At 42.5% G+C, this 18,797-nt stretch overlaps 1 protein-coding gene across 1 annotated transcript in view; it reads left to right on the top strand.

The window, feature by feature from the left end:
* Positions 1–18,797, top strand: part of LOC102462772 (cilia- and flagella-associated protein 337-like) — a 74,621-nt gene that overhangs the window by 14,645 nt on the left and 41,179 nt on the right. Inside the window, exons 8-15 of the mRNA XM_075929869.1 lie at positions 1,743–1,835; positions 2,954–2,999; positions 3,398–3,444; positions 5,007–5,124; positions 8,989–9,058; positions 11,994–12,234; positions 13,485–13,590; positions 18,420–18,571. Of these exons, the coding sequence (XP_075785984.1) occupies positions 1,743–1,835; positions 2,954–2,999; positions 3,398–3,444; positions 5,007–5,124; positions 8,989–9,058; positions 11,994–12,234; positions 13,485–13,590; positions 18,420–18,571 (873 nt within the window). The remainder of the gene's footprint in view (positions 1–1,742; positions 1,836–2,953; positions 3,000–3,397; positions 3,445–5,006; positions 5,125–8,988; positions 9,059–11,993; positions 12,235–13,484; positions 13,591–18,419; positions 18,572–18,797) is intronic.

Genomic DNA, 18,797 nt, shown 5'->3' with positions numbered 1-18,797 from the left:
TGAATATGCCTTTGTGGGAAATGTGTACCTTGTATTCTCATTTTTTCTCTCAAGTCCAACGAGTGGCCTCAGCCCAGTCCCTGGCCATTGATAAAGATCTAGAATATGTGCATTCCCAATGGGTACATAGTAGAATTCAAAATTAATATTTCCCCTCCCTGCCCCCATACACAGCGTAGCTCTACAAGATACATTTGTTGTCACTATAAAGGTTTAATGCCTTCCTCAGAAGCATAAAGTCTTAACCCACTGCCATGTGGAATATACAGCCTCCAAGGCTGACTATATGGCAGCTATTGACAGGTCCTTTTTGATACTGGGCATTATATCTTGAAGATTGCCTTTTATAAGCAAGACCCAGGGAAGGGATAGTGTTACAAATCTGGAGTCCTTTAGTAAAGATGTCCCTGAGACAATCTGTGTGTGCACAGAGGTTTTATAGCACGTTGAAATATCAGTTCTTAAACAAAAAGCTATGTTTTTGTTTTTGCTTCTCTCCAAAAACACTCTTGTGCTGTGTTCTGAGATTGAACACAGTTTTTCTAGTTTGGAGTTTTCTGTAATATTTTGTCAGTCTATTTGTAACATCTCTTATTGCAGCATAGCTCTGATGTTACCAGAGCAGAATTACAGTTCTCTTTCTTTTCCTCATTATAGCTAACATTTTATTTAAAAAATAACTGTACTTTGCTACTTCCAATTGCCCATGCGGTTTTCTCAGCTGTTAATGTGCTTGCAAATCTCTCAGTATAAAAGTGAGTTATATGGGATGGGATATGAGGATGAATGAGAGATTTTTAGAGATGGATGAGTGAATTTATAGGAGACCCATATAATCTTAGACTTAGTCTACATTAGCAGTTTATGTTGGTATAACTATATCATTCAGGGATGTGAATCTTCCACACCCTTAAGTGACTTATACTGACTTAACTTCCAGTGTAATCAGTGCTGAGTCAATGGGAGGGCTTTTTATGTCAACATACCTATTGCCTCTCAGACCACATCTATACTTATGTGCCAGATTTAGCAGGTCTAGAAAAGCTGAGAGTGGCACCAGTATTAGTAAGGGAAGCCGAAGGGAGCATTTGCTCCCATCAACCTCCCACTGTGAAGATGGCGCCAAGCTTGGCTTAAGGTATGTTGACTCGAGCTATGTTGTTTATGTAGTCGACCTTCCGAGTCTAGTATAGACCTGGCCTCAGGGAGGTGGAACACCTTCACCAATAGGAAAACCCCCTCTCCCTTTCTGCATAGGCAATATCTTCAGTGAAGCAGTGCAGCTGCATCACTGCAGTCTTTAAGTGTACATGCCCTTGGTCTCTTTGTTATTACATGATCCTTATAGATATCACAGATGAAGGGAAACAGAGTGCATCTGTTTTTCTAATTGAGAAATCACCATGAGAGGTGACTAGAACAAGGGAACAATTAGGACTGCTTAGCACTATTCCTGGTTCTGCCTCTAACTCTCAAGCCTGATTCTCTTCTCCTGCACTAATGACAATAAACTGATTTCAATGAAGTTGCTCTAGATTTACATCTGTCTGAAAAGCGACTCAGATGTAACGTCTCTGTACTTCGGTCCAGCTATAAAATTGACGTAATATTTCTTCTACAGAGATAGGGTTATTCATAATATGAATGAAAGATTTTTATTGTTTGTTAAAAACAATAAGTTTAAGTATTTCATGTATTCTAGTATATTAAGTACAATCTTTGGTGTTTCATGAATATTTCAGTGACAGAGAGATACGCCTATATGAACTTTCCAACTTTGAACCATACTGTCAAATCATTGGCCTTGAAACAATGCCTCTACACTTAGATTACAGGTATGATCTGCTATTCATATTATTTATAATAGAAAAAAAACCAGGATATTCTGTTCCCACTGAATGTTTGGGACCATATTTAGTAAGGCGATAAAATCCCATTTAATGGGTTGACCAGTTAACCTTTTAAAGGGGAGGGAGGGTAGAGGTGGGGTCACTCCATCCCTGCTGGAGTGCCTGCCCCTCCCCTGCCTGCCACTGGGCTGGAGCAGCTCCTGCTCTCTCACCTTCTCCCTCCCCCACAGGCAGGGACTGCACCCACCAGTTAACCGTATCCAGCTAAACATTCACATCCCTACGGGTATGTCTACACTACCCCCCTAGTTCGAACTAGGGGGGGTAATGTAGTCAGTCATACGGAGTTGCAAATGAAGCCCAGGATTTGAATTTCCCGGGCTTCATTTGCATGAAGCCGGCCGGCGCCATTTTTAAATGCCGGCTAGTTCGGACCCTGTGCCGCGCGGCTACACGCGGCACAGACTAGCTAGTTCAGATTAGAAAACCTAATCCGAACTAGCTAGTCCATGCCGCGTGTAGTCGCGCAGCACGGGGTCCGAACTAGCCGGGATTTAAAAATGGCGCCGGCTGGCTTCATGCAAAAGAAGCCCGGGAAATTCAAATCCCGGGCTTCATTTGCAACTCCGTATGACTGACTACATTACCCCCCCTAGTTCGAACTAGGGGGGTAGTGTAGACATACCCTACTATTTAGTGCTAACATTTGCCCGTGCAGCTTATTTGGATGTATAGGAGTTGAACCTGCTTATGCTGTCAATTTTTTCCTGTATCATTTGTGTATTTCAACAGCACCATCAAATTTTAAGTTGTTCGTGGTCTAGAAACACACCTGAAAACCTGGCTCAGCTGAAATCAAGGGGAGTTTAGCAACTGACTTCAATGGAGTCAGGGTTGTACCCTGTATTTGCAAGATATAGAGAAGGGTGCAGATGTTAATTGCATTGTTATCTCATTTCTTCTGCAAAAGTAGCAATAATACTTGTAATATTACTTGTAATTAATCTTCTGATTTTTTTCTTACATAAAGTAATTGTTGACCTATATAGGGAATGGCTTTTTTATTGAATGTGTTGTAAAAATCTGTTTATCATTTTATGAAGTGTTCGAGAGGAAGATGAATGCATAATTTTGTATGGTGATGAACAGGTATGTTAATTATATCATTACAGTACCTTCAATTTAGTTGAAATATATTAGAATAAGTGTTAGTTAGCCTTTATAGCCTAAACATACTCTCTGAGAATGGGGATAAGGGCTGTTTTGTTAATTTGTCGCTGCTGGTTATGATAGTGAAGTTGACTAATATGTGAATACATTGGCTAATGGGAAGTGTAGTAGGAACAGTCCAATAAAATGTTTAAAGTAGGCAGCAATGCTTTGACTGGGTACTCAATGCTAGAAACAAACGTCTGAGTATTTGTTTTTAAACCAAGGGTTTAAAACTAAATATGTGCTTTAAATATTCATGATGTTATCGCTGAAATGTGAATTCTTGCTCACTCCCTTCATTATGGGCTCTAACTTGTTGGCCTTTTACTCCTTAGGGCTCTGTTAACATAATCTTGATCTCTTCCGTGGGAGAAACACTTAGGTATGTGATTAGTTCTTTACCTCTCTGCAGAAGATGATGTGAAGCATCATACTAAAGCCCAGGCAAATGAGCACCACGCTAGTGGCTTGGCCAAAGGGAAGCCACCTTTCAGCTCACTTGTCAGAAGTGCTGCCAAAAGCCATAAGATCCTCTTTGAGTCTCAAATATACTAATGCACAGGATGCAGCTCTAGTGAATCCAGCAGTGAGAGGATGGACATTAGATCTACTCTAGTGTCTGGCTAACTGTCAGTACCTGAGCACCTATGAATACTTCAGTTAATGACAATGATAATAAATAGTGATCACTTTAAAACAGTGCTTTACATTCTCTAAATGTTATACAGTTAGACAAAGTTAAAACTTTGTTTATAAAAGTTTCATAGACAAGAACAGAGAGAGAAGAAAGAGCCAATGGTGGGGAGAAAGATGTCACTGAACACTGATGGCTAATTGAGAAGCATCAGTGACAGGCTGCTGTCTTGTTCTTATGTTGATGGCGTAGTGTACAACCTAGTTGTCAGGAGTGAGTGGCTGAATGTCGTAGTGTAGGAAAAGAAGAAGGGATGTATATTGCTGTCTGACTCTGATGTGCTAATTGACACAATGCTGAAATGCTTAGACTGTAAACATAGCAAAGGATTCTGTCATTGAAATTTAAAAAAATTTTTTTAACAAAAATCTACAATTTTGGCCTAAGCTACCTGGCAGTATTCATTTAACTAGGAAAAAATTGATTTATGATTCCTGTCTCATAGCGTAACTCCATTGATTTCAGTGGAAATGCCCCTTATGTGCAGCTGGCTACATGAGAGCAGAGTAATACTTTATAATTTTATAATTTATACTCACAAATCTTTGGGATATTCCCATTTTTGTTTTATGTTTATACAGTGCCCAACACAATGAGCTCCTACCCTCTTCATACTGTCTCATGAATCATAGCTCAGAGTATACAATATAAGAGTTGATTTTCAGATACCTTCATCATTCCAATCTCATGAAGAGTACGCCTAGACTACGCTAGACCTTTGAAAGAGGATATGCAAATTCCACGGGACTTTGCATATCTTCTTTCGAGCTCACTTTCGAAAGTGCAAGTAATCTAGACGCAGTTTTATTGGTGAACCACCCCCGTTTGTCAACAAGCCGCATAAACCTCATTTTTTAAGGAAAAGTGGCTTGTCGACAAACGGGAGCGTTCACCGACAAAACTACTAGATTAGTTTCACTTTCAAAAGTGCCGCTTTCGAAAGTGAGCTCGAAAGAAGATATGCAAATTCCACGGGAATTTGCATATCCTCCTTGAAAGTCTAGCATAGTCTAGACATACCCTAACAAAGATTTGGGGCTTGATGTTTAATTGCCTTGCCTCTTGTGTTGTGATTCATCTAACACCTGTACAAAACAGACATCTGATTTAAGGGAATGGTTTACATAGTTACAAATAAATACACAATGTCCAGTGCTCTGGGGAACCAAATACTTAAAAAAAAATCAGTTCATAAAGCAAACAAAAAAGCCTCAATTCTCTCAGTTACTAACAGTTTTCCATGACTATAGGAATTGGACAAAGTGTCCAGCTATGGAGGAAATCCCCAGTGTTTCCTTGGAGAGCATTACTGATAGTAGAAACATCACCTTCATTCGCTGGAAGGTTCATAACGATTGGGTGACCAAGGTAAGAGGATTTGACTTCCATTGTTGTGAGTTTTTTGTGTTTGGGAGCCTAAATTTAATTCTACTTCCTAACTTCTGAGTATATTTTATTGTTTTCTTTGTAAGTCTTCTATAGAGCACCTTTCATTTGTAGATCTCAATAGTACATTTAATGCAATGACTATGAAGTGGTATTTGTTACCATATACATCATCGCTAAGTAGCTAAAACCAGTGCATTATTTTGGAAAGAATTAGAGAGTAGCTGAATGTTCTTCCTTTCTGTACCATTCTAGCCACCATCCCCTTTTAGTGTAATATTCCACATATCTCTGAGTACTGACTTATCATTCCTTTTATTATATTTTGAACCGTAGCACTTAGAGGCTGCAGTGGAGTTCAAGTCTCCATTGTGCTAAGTAGTGAACATACGCATAATTAGGGATCACCTGTGTCCCAAATAGCTTAAAGTCTAAATAGATGAGAGAACAAGAAAGGGATAGAAAATAAGACCCAGAATACCTTACTGCTCCTGTATAAAACTATGGTACGTCCACATCTTGAATACTGTGTACAGATGTGATCTCCTCACCTCAGAAAAGATATTTTGGCCTTGGAAAGGGTTCAGAAAAGGGCAACTAAAATGATTAGGGGTTTGGAACAGGTCCCATATGAGGAGAGGTTAAAGAGACTGGGACTTTTCAGTTTAGAAAAGAGGAGACTGAGGGGGGATATGATAGAGGTATATAAAATCATGAGTGGTGTGGAGAGAGCCGATAAAGAAAAGTTATTTATTAGTTCCCTAAATAGAAGAACTAGAGGACACCAAATGAAATTAATGGGTAGCAGGTTTAAAACTAATAAAAGAAAGTTCTTCTTCACACAGCGTGTAGTCAACCTGTGGAACTCCTTGCCAGAGGAGGCTATGAAGGCTAGGACTATAACAGAGTTTAAAGAGAAGCTAGATAATTTCATGGAGGTTAGGTCCATGAAAGGCTATTAGCCAGGGGATAAAATGGTGTCCTTGGCCTCTGTTTGTCAGAGGCTGGAGAGGGATGGCAGGAGACAAATCGCTTGATCATTGTCTTCGGTCCACCCTCTCTGGGGCACCTGGTGCTGGCCACTGTCGGCAGACAGGATACTGGGCTAGATATTCCTTTGGTCTGACCCAGTACAGCCGTTCTTATGTTCTAACAAGCATGATGGAAAGGAAGTATTATTGTACCAATGTTCCCTTTAAGCTGCGCATTTGTGTAGCTGCTCAGGAGAAATTCAAATGCTACCCAGCTGATTTTTATTGGCGATGCACATTTGTACATGCCGCGGTGCACATAAGAACATTTATTCTGCACATGGATGGAAAAGATTAGAGCAAGGCTACTCAACATGCGGCCCATTTGTTTGCAGCCCACAATGCAGTTTGGATTTACGAGAGGCTCAAAACATGGCCTACAGGTGGGTGCCAAAACAAAAAAATAGTCAATATAATGGTCTTTGGTTAATATACATTTTAGTAGCTACATTCCAGGACTGTCATTGCTCATTAAAAGTGCTGTCATATGGGTGGAAATTGGGTAAATATTGTATTTTATTAATATCAGCAGAACTGACTTAAATGGGGCCTGCACATTGTTATAATCCTTGTATTCGTGACCATAAGTGTGAAAGAATCGATTTGCATATATTTGCATATATATTTGCATGTATATGCAACCACACTTAAGTTGCGGGCCTCATCATGTATTGCGAGTATCTTTGTGGCCCCTGGGGCTTCCAAAATTGAGTAGCTCCGGATTAGAGGGAATGTTGATTGTACCCACATTTTTTAAAGTTAGGGAAACTGAGGCACAGCTAGATTAAGTGATTCACCAAAGGTCAAACAGGGAACGTGATGGCAGAGCTAGGGATTCAACCCCATTTTTCTCCCAATTCATATCCTAGCCACCATTCTGCCACAGAAGTAGGACCGTGAAATGGCTGTGCTGCCATTCTCCCAGCTGGGACCCAGGGGGAGCGACTGCGTGCCGTGCCGCTTCTGCCTTCGCCTTCCAGGGTCCGGGGACACCTGGAGTATGGCAGTTATAGTGTAGTAACATTGAATTTAATTTGAAGTTCATTGGAGCCCAGTAATACTGCTCCTTGTTTGACCAGAGTCACCATCAAGCTAAAAAAGCCCATTCTCCCTTTTGCATGAGCATGCTGCTTCTGTGCCATTTCCAGCCTTTGATGATCTCAGAACTGAAACACCAGATATGAGAATGCAGCTTGATAATAGAAGGATTCTGGTTTGTCATGTAGAAGACATCTGGCCCCCGTGGCTGGTAATGTTTAATTTGAAGTTAATACCATATTGGGGTAGGGAACTCTCTCATGTCAGCATAATGTGAGCTGCTTCATGTGTTTTGGGAGTGTACCTCTCATGCCAGAATTTCCATGCAGTTTTTGGGAGACTAGTGCATGCCTAGTTCTCACTATTGTTGGGAACAACTGCATACCTTATTCCCTATGGCCCAGATACTTAAGTGCCTAACGCCAGCATTTAGGCACTATACTTGAACCTCTTTAATTGGGCAACTCCGAGGAACAGGTTTTGCCGCATTAAAGATGTTGTCGGGCTGGGAAAAGAGTGAGGGGGATGAGGATAAGGTGCTTACCTGGCACTCTTGAGTTCCCCTCCCTTCCAGATCCTGCTTCCCCGCTGCTATGGAAGCAGTGAGGAAAAGCCTCTGGCAGAGAGCATCATTGTGCTGCCATTCTCCCAGCTGAACCACTTCTGCCTCCGCCTGCCACGGTCCGGGGGGACACCTGGAGTATGGCGGTTATAGTGTAATAACAAAATCAAAAAGGCTGGTCAATTGCCGTCTCACCCTATAGGTGCCTACGAGATTCTACTTGTCAGCATTCACAAAGCCGCCTAAAAACAGTGACACTGTGCACAGCCAACAAACTGCTCGAAGCCCTAGCTCAAGCCAAAGCTTCAAAATCCCTAACACAGGATTCTCAAAGTAGGCAGAGGTCACCTAGTGACCTAGCATTGGCAGGGCCTATTCCTTAGGCCTGCTTTGGAGCATGTGCAAGTCCTGATATAAAAGACAGCCAAGAGAGAATTTTTCTGTCCCTACCATCATGATAGTTAGGACACGCACCTGGAAAGTGGGAGCCTTGGGTTCAAAGTCCCGTCTCTGCCACATGTGGTGCAAAGACTTGAAAGGCATTCTCCTGCAGCCCAGTTGAGTGCCCTCACCATAAAGCTGGAAGGCACGGGTCAGTGTTCATATTGCACTCCCCGTTAGTACCCAGCTCAAGCTGGGGTAATTAATGCTCCAAAGAGTAGATAAAATTTGGTGATGAATCCTAGTAATGTGCCACCTGAGGCATGTTGCACGTAAGCTATGAAGGCCATTAAACTATTGACTATTCACGGTTGAAATTCCTTTCCTCCACAAAAAAGGGATGACCTGGTAATTCCAGGAGAGGGTTCATGGCTGAGAATCATGAGTGGACGGAAATACCTAATCTGGCCCATCAATCAAGCACCTAAATACCTGTCAGGATCTGGGCCTACTCCCTTTCCTCATACTTCACTCCTGGATAGTATAACTCAGCTCTGGCTTCTGAAGATCCCTTTCTTAGAATTCTCCCCATTGATTGTATGGAGAGCCTAGGCACCTAGGTCACGGTTAAGAATTACCCAAGGTGGTAGGGCACCTAGGGGTCAGCCGTTGCAGTGGTGATTGGAATATTGTCAAGTACCTTTTTGAATATGGCCCTAAATATGTCTAGATAAAAAAGTAAAACAAGCCTTTTTTAAAAACACATTGAAGCCTGAAAAGCATGTCAGACGTTTTACTAAAAATGTCTGTATTTTTTTCTATCATCTGTTGCAGATCAAGTATATTCATTCTATAGATTCCATTATATCCAGTTCAAATGATGATTATACTGCAGTAGTTATAGGTAAGTGAAAATGTACAAGCAGAAGAATCTTGTCACACATTGAAATAACTTCTGTGGCAAGGAAGGCTTACTCTTGAATCTCAGCATTTCTTAAGAGGAAGACTTTATGCTGATCAGTTTCATTTTCAAAGTCCATAAGGAGGTAAAAGGTTCTTGCAACTGCCCTTCTGGTTTATAGGGAAGAATCCTAGGCCATTCTGAAAGACAGATTTCCTTGCATAGCAGTGCTGCAGTTTGGTTACCTGACTCTAATGTCCTAGTCCTTTAAACTCTAGTGTTTCTTAAACTGTTGTGCTAAAATACTGCTCCATTCCCTTCCATTCTGCTTATTTAAAAAAAGAGAAAGCTGTATATAACTGTGTATGAGAATGTAAAACTATTGGTTTGTTTCAATTTGTTACAGGCATTTGACTTTGTAAGTGATCGTGATATTTTAGTGCAATGTGGAGTGATTTAATATTACTTAGGACATTCAGGTGTTTAGAAGAGCACCAATATGCCACACAGTGTAAGACTTGAAATCTGTCTCAACAAATTATTGATTAGTTTATACTATGCATGACTGAAACCACAGTTAACATTTTGTTACTGATTTTCAGTTCATACTGTATAGGACATCTCTGGGATATGATAGCACATATTTGCCTCTTTAGCTTTCAAAATTGCATTACTGTCATTATCCTTGAGAACAAAAAGCCATTTGAACATAAGAATACAAGTTACCATTTTTCATCTCCTCATTTAAAAATAATCTATAATACTTCTTTAACATATTAAACCACATGATATTTCTCAATGCCCCTTATGTATAGAACAAATCACTGTGGTGTTTGCTTCCTAAATGATGGTGGAGAGAGAAGAGACAAAGAATGATTTGTTATGAGGGAGAAATTGAAGTAATGAGTTATCTGCAAAATCAATTTGACTTTTTCTGAAATCAGTTAGATTGTCTTGAATGTCTACTTGTATATTAATTTAGAAAAATTAGAGATTCTGTTATATTTCTCCACAAATAAAAAGCAAGGCAAGTATTTTTCAGTCATGATTGTTTTAATCTGAAATCAGAATAAACAGTTGACAAAGAATGTCCAAATATGAAGTCTTAGAGAGAGAGAAAGAAATCATAATCACAAGAAATCATAATGACTCTTTTACATTCTACAGCTGAACTGAAACTCAAAATAACTTGTAACTCAGTTTTCCTGTAACAGATAAAAAGATGTCTCTATCCCCTACAAAACAGTCTGGTGAGAGAACATAACACGGACACCTTAGACTTTTCTTGCCAGAAGGGGCACCTTGCAGGATTGAAGTTAAATTATCTATCCAAAAGGAGTATTATGAGACTCAAATTAGATAATGTTTGTAAAGTGCTTTGAACATGAAAAGAGCTGTAAATGTTTATTCTGTATTTTTACTTCAACATTCAAGCAAACTCAAAGAGAAGCTATCTACTTTCACTGCACTTGGCAGATAGAGAGGACTGCAGATTTCTCACAGCATTTTTTTACCCCCCCCCCCCCAAAGTCACAGTACATTTAATAAAAGCTAAGGGATTAAGGGGGAAAATGGAGTGTAACGTCATGGATGTGCTATATAAAGTGGGAGCATGTGATGGGACATCTGCCCTGCACTGGCCCATTAAGTGTTAAAACCCAGCCCTGGAAAAGGGCTGGAGCAGTGGAACCAGCAGCTGAGTTGAAGACCGACAATTAGGGCCCAGCTGGGGCTGTATAATAAGAGGTCCTGGAGGGAGCAAAGATAGACTCATTCTTTCTTGCTCCAGCTGTAAAGCAGAAGGGACCTAGCTGCCAGGGAAGCTAGAGGCTTCCTGACTGGAGAAATGCACACAGAGCAGGGGAAGCTTGGCCAGGGAATCTCCCAGGCTACAGGGCCTGAAGCTTGCCTTGAGGGTACTGCAGGGAGGAGGTCAGGGTAGGCAAAGGCAGCAGGTCCACAACTGCTTGCCAATGATGAGTGGCCATTTCAGACTGCAGTTTGCCCCTGGGGCAGGGGTTAGATGATGACTGGAGTAGGCCACTGAAGCAAGGTGGACGTTGGGGGTTCCTTGGGAGGGAGAGAACCCCAAAATGTGGCACTTCAGTAGTGCAGTACCCAGAGGGAAGGGCAGTGCAGTCTGGGGGGAAGGGGGGGGGACATGGGCACTAATCCAAGGTGGTGGAGCCATGAAAAGGTAACAGCAGGTGAGATGCTAGACTGAAGGGGGCACTTCAGCACTGAAGAGCTAATTCCCAAGTGACCAGAAGGAGGTCCCATGGCTGTGAGTTGTGTCATGTTACAGGGAACCATGCCAGGGAGGAGGTTGTGTCTTGCCCCGGCGGGGCGGGAGAGGTGAGGCTGCAGAGGAAGCCACCTCACAGCAGAAGTTTCTGTTCTGCAGGTCTGGTCCCAGTTCCTTGAACCAAATACTGTATTGCAACCTAGGTCACAGTGCTGCTCAGGTTTGGCACTTTGTCCTGAGAGAGGGATAGCAGGGCCAAACCTAGGTGGGGCTGCAGTCTTCTGCACCAGGTCATGCCCCACCGAAAGGGGAGCCACAGCCAGCCCACAGGGTAGTAGCTTCTGCTGTGTGGTGAGTTTATATTTTTGCCACTTGACAATCCAGTAGGTAAATGGAAATGTTTTTTTTTAAAAACATTTGACTTTTAAATGGTACATTAACGCTCTCTGTATGCACTTCATTGAACAGCTTTGGATCTTCAGCCTTGCAACACACTCCAATACTGCAAGCACTTACACCCCTGCTTAACTTTATCTATGTGAGTATCCCCATTGACCTCAATGGGACATCTGACATGGGTAAAGTTAACTGTTTGTTCCTTTGCAGGAATGGGCTCTTGATATTTTCTTTTAATGTAATTGGGGGGAAAAAAGCATGTTGTTTATTTTTCTCATTCCAGTTTTTTGGGCACAGGCTGTGTCAGTGGAACTAAAGATGTGCAGCATCGTCTGAAGATTCTGATGGACTCGAGAAGTGTTCCAACCAGGTGCTCTCTGCCAGCTGGGTCTTCTCCTCCAAGGCGCTTTAACTGTGATGAAACGCAGTTCAAAGTGCCCAGAGGGGTCAAGGCCTTTGACTTCTGTAAAGAAAGTAATATTCTTGTGACTGGGGGTTTGGACCGGAATATTCGTCTATGGAATCCTTATGTCCCTGGGTAAGTGGCTGAAGGGCTTAACAGTGTCAGTCAGTTTTCATGTATTTGTTTATTGTAGCACTAACAATGTATTTTTTAAGATAATCAAGACAAGCTGATCCCTGTTCCCAGGAGCTAGAACTAAAAGTTACATTCACTTTGAATTGAAAATATGGTATTATGCAAAGACTGCAAGTGCAGTGCTGCTGTAAAAGTAACTGCAAAATTGGCTTATGGTTCTACATGTATAATCTTTCAGGCTCCAATCTTTAAAAGACTTGGACATGTGTTTAACAAGACAACCCATGTAATTATAGGCCTGTCAGAAATTCCAGCCCAAGTAAGGGGATGGCTGATATGGGACTTGATTAATAAAGGAGAGTGAGTAATGCAGATCAACATATATTTGTAGGGAAAAAGATATTGTCAAATTAACTCAATATTTTATTTGAGACTACTAGTTTGGTTGATAAAGTTAGACTTCTGTAAGACATTTCAATTTTGCACAACATTTTTATTAAACTAGAACAATACAATAGGGATGTTAGCATATAGTCGTGTAAACAATTAACCAATAAGTCTAGGCTTATCAGTTCATCCAAACCACAATACTCACCACCCCCCTTGTTGCCTGATAGAAGCTGCTCTGTGGGAGAGGGGAGGCGGAAATCAGTCTACAGAGGGAGCTGATTTTTAAACTGGCTCCCCTCGTGGACCAGCTCTGCTTGCAACCCTTGGACCTGCCTTCTCCCTTCCCTTGCCCCTGCAGCACTGGGTGGGGCAGGAGGCTCCCCAGGAGCAGAGACTCCTGTCTACTCCCCCCCCCCATACACATTGCTGCAGCAGAGGCAGCAGTGCAAGGGAGGAGGAGTGCATGTAACTGTGAAGGTTAACCAATGAGCTTACGCTCATTGGTTAACCATGTACATGTTTACACTTTCACATCCCTAATTCCTAGCTCTGCTCCTTCTCCTGTGGTCTTGGATACTTCTGTGTGTCCATTTCTTCACTTGTGAAATGGAACTAATAAAGTTTACCAATCTGGCCTGTGTATTGTGAGGATTAAATCATTAGTGTTAGGTGATGAATATCTACAAATAAATTGTAATTTTCCCATAATATTAAATTCAAGGTCAAAAATAAGGGCTTGTTCATCATGAACAAATATTTTAAAAAACTGTCACACAAGAGGGTAATTAACACCATGAGACTTCAGGAAATTTTTCACAATTCAAGAGTTAAATCTACTTACAAGTATTTTGTTTTACTAGATGGGCTATTGGCTTACTGCGTGGACATACTTCCCCAATTGGCTTCCTGTGTATAGCTGATGGCAACACAAAGCTCTTCTCCGTCTCTATGGACAGCACAGTCATGGTGAGTAGTTGTGTTCTCAGTAAGTTGCAGAGTTTTCAGAAGCCAGTGTGGACACCTAGGCATGTCAAGCAGAAATTCATGAGGTGCAGGTTTCATCTCCCCTTGTTTCGTTCATTTCCTCGAGCCTTAACAGCATCACTTCTCCGTTGGTAAAATCCAGTCAGAAACAACTGGTTCACATAAATACCAACGGGCTAGATCAGCAGTTCTCAAACCTTAGCTACCCAAAACCCTCTGTTTTGATTAATAAAATTTTTGGGACCCTTTGCTCCACTCCCTTACCCTATTCCCCCCCCCCCCTCCTCTGTTGCTCACTTCCCCCAAGTTGGAACAGGGGTTTGCTGTGTGGGAGGAGGTTGTGGGTTCTAACCTGAGGTACAAGCTTTCTGATAGAGAGGCAGCAGTGTGGAGGATTAGGGGGGCAAATGGAAGCTGGTACACATGGGAAGCTAGCATTCAAGCTGACTCCCCATGCAGCCATCTGGCCTCTTGCCCCGTTCCCGAACACAGCTGCCTCACTATGGGTATGTCTACACTACCCCGCTAGTTCGAACTAGCGGGGTAATGTAGGCATAACGCACTAGCAAATGAAGCCCGGGATTTGAATTTCCTGGGCTTCATTTGCATAAGCGGGGAGCCGCCATTTTTAAAACCCCGCTGGTTCGAACCCCGTGCAGCGCGGCTACACGGGGTACGAACTAGGTAGTTCGAACTAGGCTTCCTAGTTCGAACTACCATTACTCCTCGTGAAATGAGGAGTAACAGTAGTTCGTGCCCTGTGTAGCCGTGCTGCACGGGGTTCGAACCAGCAGGGTTTTAAAAATGGCAGCTCCCCGCTTATGCAAATGAAGCCCGGGAAATTCAAATCCCGGGCTTCATTTGCAAGTGCGGTATGCCTACATTACCCTCCTAGTTCGAACTAGGAGGGTAGTGTAGACATACCCTATCAGAGGCAGCGGCCTGGGGAAGTAGGTGGGAGCCAGTATGTACAAGGAGCCAGCTTTTAAACTGGCTCTCTGCACATGCCGGCTCTGCAGAGCTGCCTGCTCCCCATTGCTGCCTCCCACAGAAGCAGTGGGGGGGAGGCAGGCAGGAGCCAGTGTTTGTGGGGAGCCAGCATGAGCAGGGTATCAGAGGCAGCAGCGTGGGGAGAGCAGGAGGGAGCTAGTGTGCGTGGGAAGCTGGTTCTCAAGCCCACTCCCCATGCGTGTTGGCTCTGCAGAGCCACCATTGATAACCTACAACCAAGCAAGTATCCTCACCACTGGACTAGAAAGTTGGATAGGTGAAGCGGCTACTTGGAGGAACAAGCTCTCCAGCCTACTCATACTTTACCCCTAATGCCCCCAGTTCTGTTCTCCTCTGTATCTCTCTCTTTATCCAAATCCCTGAACCCAAGTGTACCAAACGAAACTTGGGGGAAAAACACTTTTCTAAAATGTCTTGCACAGAAAACGGAGCATGTTTTCCACTGCATACTAGATTGTGATGACTAGACATGTAGAAGGCACCTACTTAAAAGCACTAAATTTTGGATGGGTGGGAAAAATGTCATTCACAGGTTTTTTGATATACCCTGAAGTTTTTCAGATTTATTTGCAACAGCTTTGTGGTAAGTGCTAGTTAATTGTCCTGCTGAATATAACATTATATATTATGGAATACATGATGCAGCTCTTCTGTTTTACATTTCCTTCATCAGTATTTTTAAGCTGATTTTATATTTTAAATATACTCTTAAGCCTGCATAAGTAAACATTCCAGGTTACTACATATTGAAACTCGCTGAAAAAAATGCATATATTTTAAATTGGAGTGGTTTAGTGTGTTTTAGAAAAGGGGAACATGAACTTATTTTTTGTGATTCTCACAAGAAAACATATTAATGAAATTTCACTATATATTTGTTAAAATGTTTCCAAAGATTTGAAACATAACAAAGGATTTTATTAATTAAGGGTTCTCTTAAAACTAGTTCATCAAATAATCAGAAGTAAAAGGGAAACAGTCTTTCCTGCACAGAATTATGTGCCAAGCATGCTGTTGGGTGAAGGTAGGGCTGGGGGAGGCACACCACTCAGCCCTGTACCCAGCCACCCCCCAGCACCACAGGAAGTTGGGGCGGCATGTGGCCTCAGCCTCCCGGTTCCCGCACAAAGGGATGGTAGGCACTGAGGGCAGCAACACTCTTCTCCCAGTATGCCTACAATAGGTGTTCTGGATGTGGGTGAGGCCATGCTTGGCGATGTGGAAAAGCTGTGCTTTCCCCTGCCTAAGATACCCAGTGCCAAGGCAATAAAGACTGATGCAACCCACACACTCTCAGTTCATAATAATGTACAAGATGATGATGTTGGTGACATTTATAGTGAATACTTTTACATTTCACTTATTTAGATTTTGGTTTATTCCAATGTTGCAGTGATGCTTTGAGGTCAAAGAAATCCAACTTTATGTCCTGAAATAGAAATGTGGATACGATGTAGAATGTAGAAATGTAGAAACAATGACACCACCTACATGTTAAAATGACTAGTTTAAAATATTTGCAATTGTTAGTTAATTACTCTAAGGGCTCACTTAGCATCACTTTACTGCTCCATATCATACCTCATCTTAATGTAGACATAATTTCTCAAATGATGTGTGTGTGGAGAAGCTACACTAAGTCAACCAAATCAGTGATGTTTGTTCCTCACCTATCATCACCCTGGTTAAGTAGTAGTTGAAGACTCTTCAACACCTTTTAACATTGAACCCTAAATACTTAATATAGGAAGGTGCTCAGCTGGTGAGAGGAAAAATATCTGCAGTATAATGTCCTGTATTGGTTCTAGATTACCCAGTACCTGGGTTCCTTCCACCTTAGTATGTTTTTTTTTTTTTAGTCTTATTCCTTGGTTTGATGGTTGAATTGCAATTGTCTGCCTCACGTGGTTTTGATTATACAGAGTATGCCCCAATTCTGCTCTTGAATTCTCTGGAATTATGCAGTAGAAACTGAGAGAGAATGTTAGCGCTACTATTCAAGGCTGATGTTTTCACTTGATATATTCATATCCCTCTCTTCCAGTCCTCACAGACTGCGAGCATTTGAGAAGTTTTATTTTTTAAGGTAGTGTACTCATCACCCTTGGTTCAGGGTGCGATACTGCAAAGGACCCTCACTTGTAGCATCGGCTGACAGTCTGCCTCTGACCAAGTCTTCGGTGGTCTAGTCCACTGGCCAAGTCACAACATTCCGTGTCCTTTGGGGGTAACAAAGGGTCTTACTGAAGGTTTAAGCTAAACATCCAAATAATTCTTTGGCTCCTGGGGTTGCATTGACGTGTTCTTTCAGGGCCTCTTCCACAGGAGCCTAATATACTCCTGCAGTTAAGGTTGCATCCCTCTTCCTTAGAAGCTGGTAGGGGAAACTCAGCCCCTTTCTCTACTCTGGGTTCTAGCTGTATTAAGCAACTGAATCTGCTTCTTCAGACATGCTGCTGCTTCCTACTTCTCACCCTCTTTTTGCTGCTTCCCTACAGCCATTACTTAACACTGCCTCCCTTTGGTACTCAGGCCTCTGGCTTCTTGCTTCTCTGATGAACTAATACATATTTCACCCCTCTCAGGTGCTATTAAAATGCTGTTACTTACCCTACATCAAGGCCTAACTTGCTCCTGCAGAATTCTTCTTTTGTTAGTTCTTTTCTTGGCAATCGTTCCCTCACTGCCTCCCTCCCCCACGGATTTTGTCAGCTTCCCCTAGCACTTACAAGGAACCTGGAGATCCCTATATCAGGGTGCCTGTCCAGAGGATCCTGACCCGCTTCCCAATGCATTTTCCTATCTCCTCAGCAGCCTTGTTTCCCCCTGAATTCACCTCTCTGCTTGCAGTCTTCTTCCAACTCCTTCACAGCTGCTTTGGCCACTTAATAACTAGTGCCATCAGCTAGAGGCAAGCAGCTAGTCACAAGCAAAGCTGAATCTAGTTGGCTTTAAAGGGCCAGCTAGTCTGTGACATTTCTGTAAGAGAATGAAAAAATGTTATTTCCTACTTCTCTGCACACCGTCTGCTAAACAGCCTCTAGATGGTAATAACTATCTGTCACTTCCAAGCTAGCTTAGTTGTGAACCAGCAACACAGAGGTGAGAGTCTTCATAGCTCATTATCACTACTCAGAACCATCTAATCAGTTCCTCTCCCCCATCCCCAATGAACCTTCACTTCTGTCACCCTAATGTCCCCATTCAGGCCTGCCAACCCCTGGGGCAAAGAGGGTAGTTGCTTTGGGGCCTGGCGATTCAAAAGGGCCTGGGCTCACAGCCTCCACTGCTGCCAGAGCCCTTTAATTTGCCACTGGAGTCCAACATGGCATGCTCCAGAGCCCCAAGCGGTGCTGAGAGCTGGCTGCCCTAGCTCTGCCCCTTCCACACAAGACCCTATCCCTTCCAAGAGTCCTGTCTCCTCCTCCTCTGCCCTCACCCAGGGGCCCATCAGTTCTGTCAGCCCCCCTACCTGTCTAGTTAGGAAATTCTAAGCTACGTCCATACAGCTTTAGTGGGGCAGCGCCCAGTGTAGCCATGGCACTTGTGTAGAACAGAGCTTATGTTAATACGTTACCATCTCACGATACACTGGTGAAAGTTGCATGTCTGCAGTAAGGGTGTGAGCTGCTGTCACCACACTGATGCAGTTAATGAGATTCATACTGGTGTAACTCGAAATTCGCATGATTTTTATATTTACATCTAACTGATCATTGCACACGGGAGTTTGGTTTTTCATGTAGACCTAGAAGTGGCTAAGATAGGAATACTAACCCCTCTCTTCCTGTCTCTGAAAGGTGTGGGACATTGAAGACCAGTCTTGCCTCCTCAGCGTGATTCCCAAGGCCAGTCAGATCAGAGGAGAGATGGCAGTTTGTTACTTCTCAAATGAGCTGAGAGCTCTCTACCTTGCAGCAGATTGCCTTGTTCTCCTACACTTCCAAAAGAAGTAGGTTACCACCCTGCCATCATAGGAATTCAGTGACATTGAAAAGTGGCAAATTCAACATTGATAAAAAGAAACTCTCTTTCATACACTGCATAATTAGATTGTGGAGCTCATTGCCAAAAATGTGTCAAGATTCAAAAATGGATTAATGTGTATTTAGATAACAAGAATACCCAGAGTTGTTATAATTGTTGCTAAAAGGTTTAGGAAAGGCTATAAAACCTCA

This window comes from Pelodiscus sinensis, chromosome 5 (assembly GCF_049634645.1).
Source record: "Pelodiscus sinensis isolate JC-2024 chromosome 5, ASM4963464v1, whole genome shotgun sequence".
NCBI lineage: Eukaryota > Metazoa > Chordata > Testudines > Trionychidae > Pelodiscus > Pelodiscus sinensis.
The sequence above is the reverse complement of the archived record's forward strand: the minus strand, read 5'-3'. Positions and strand labels throughout refer to the sequence as shown.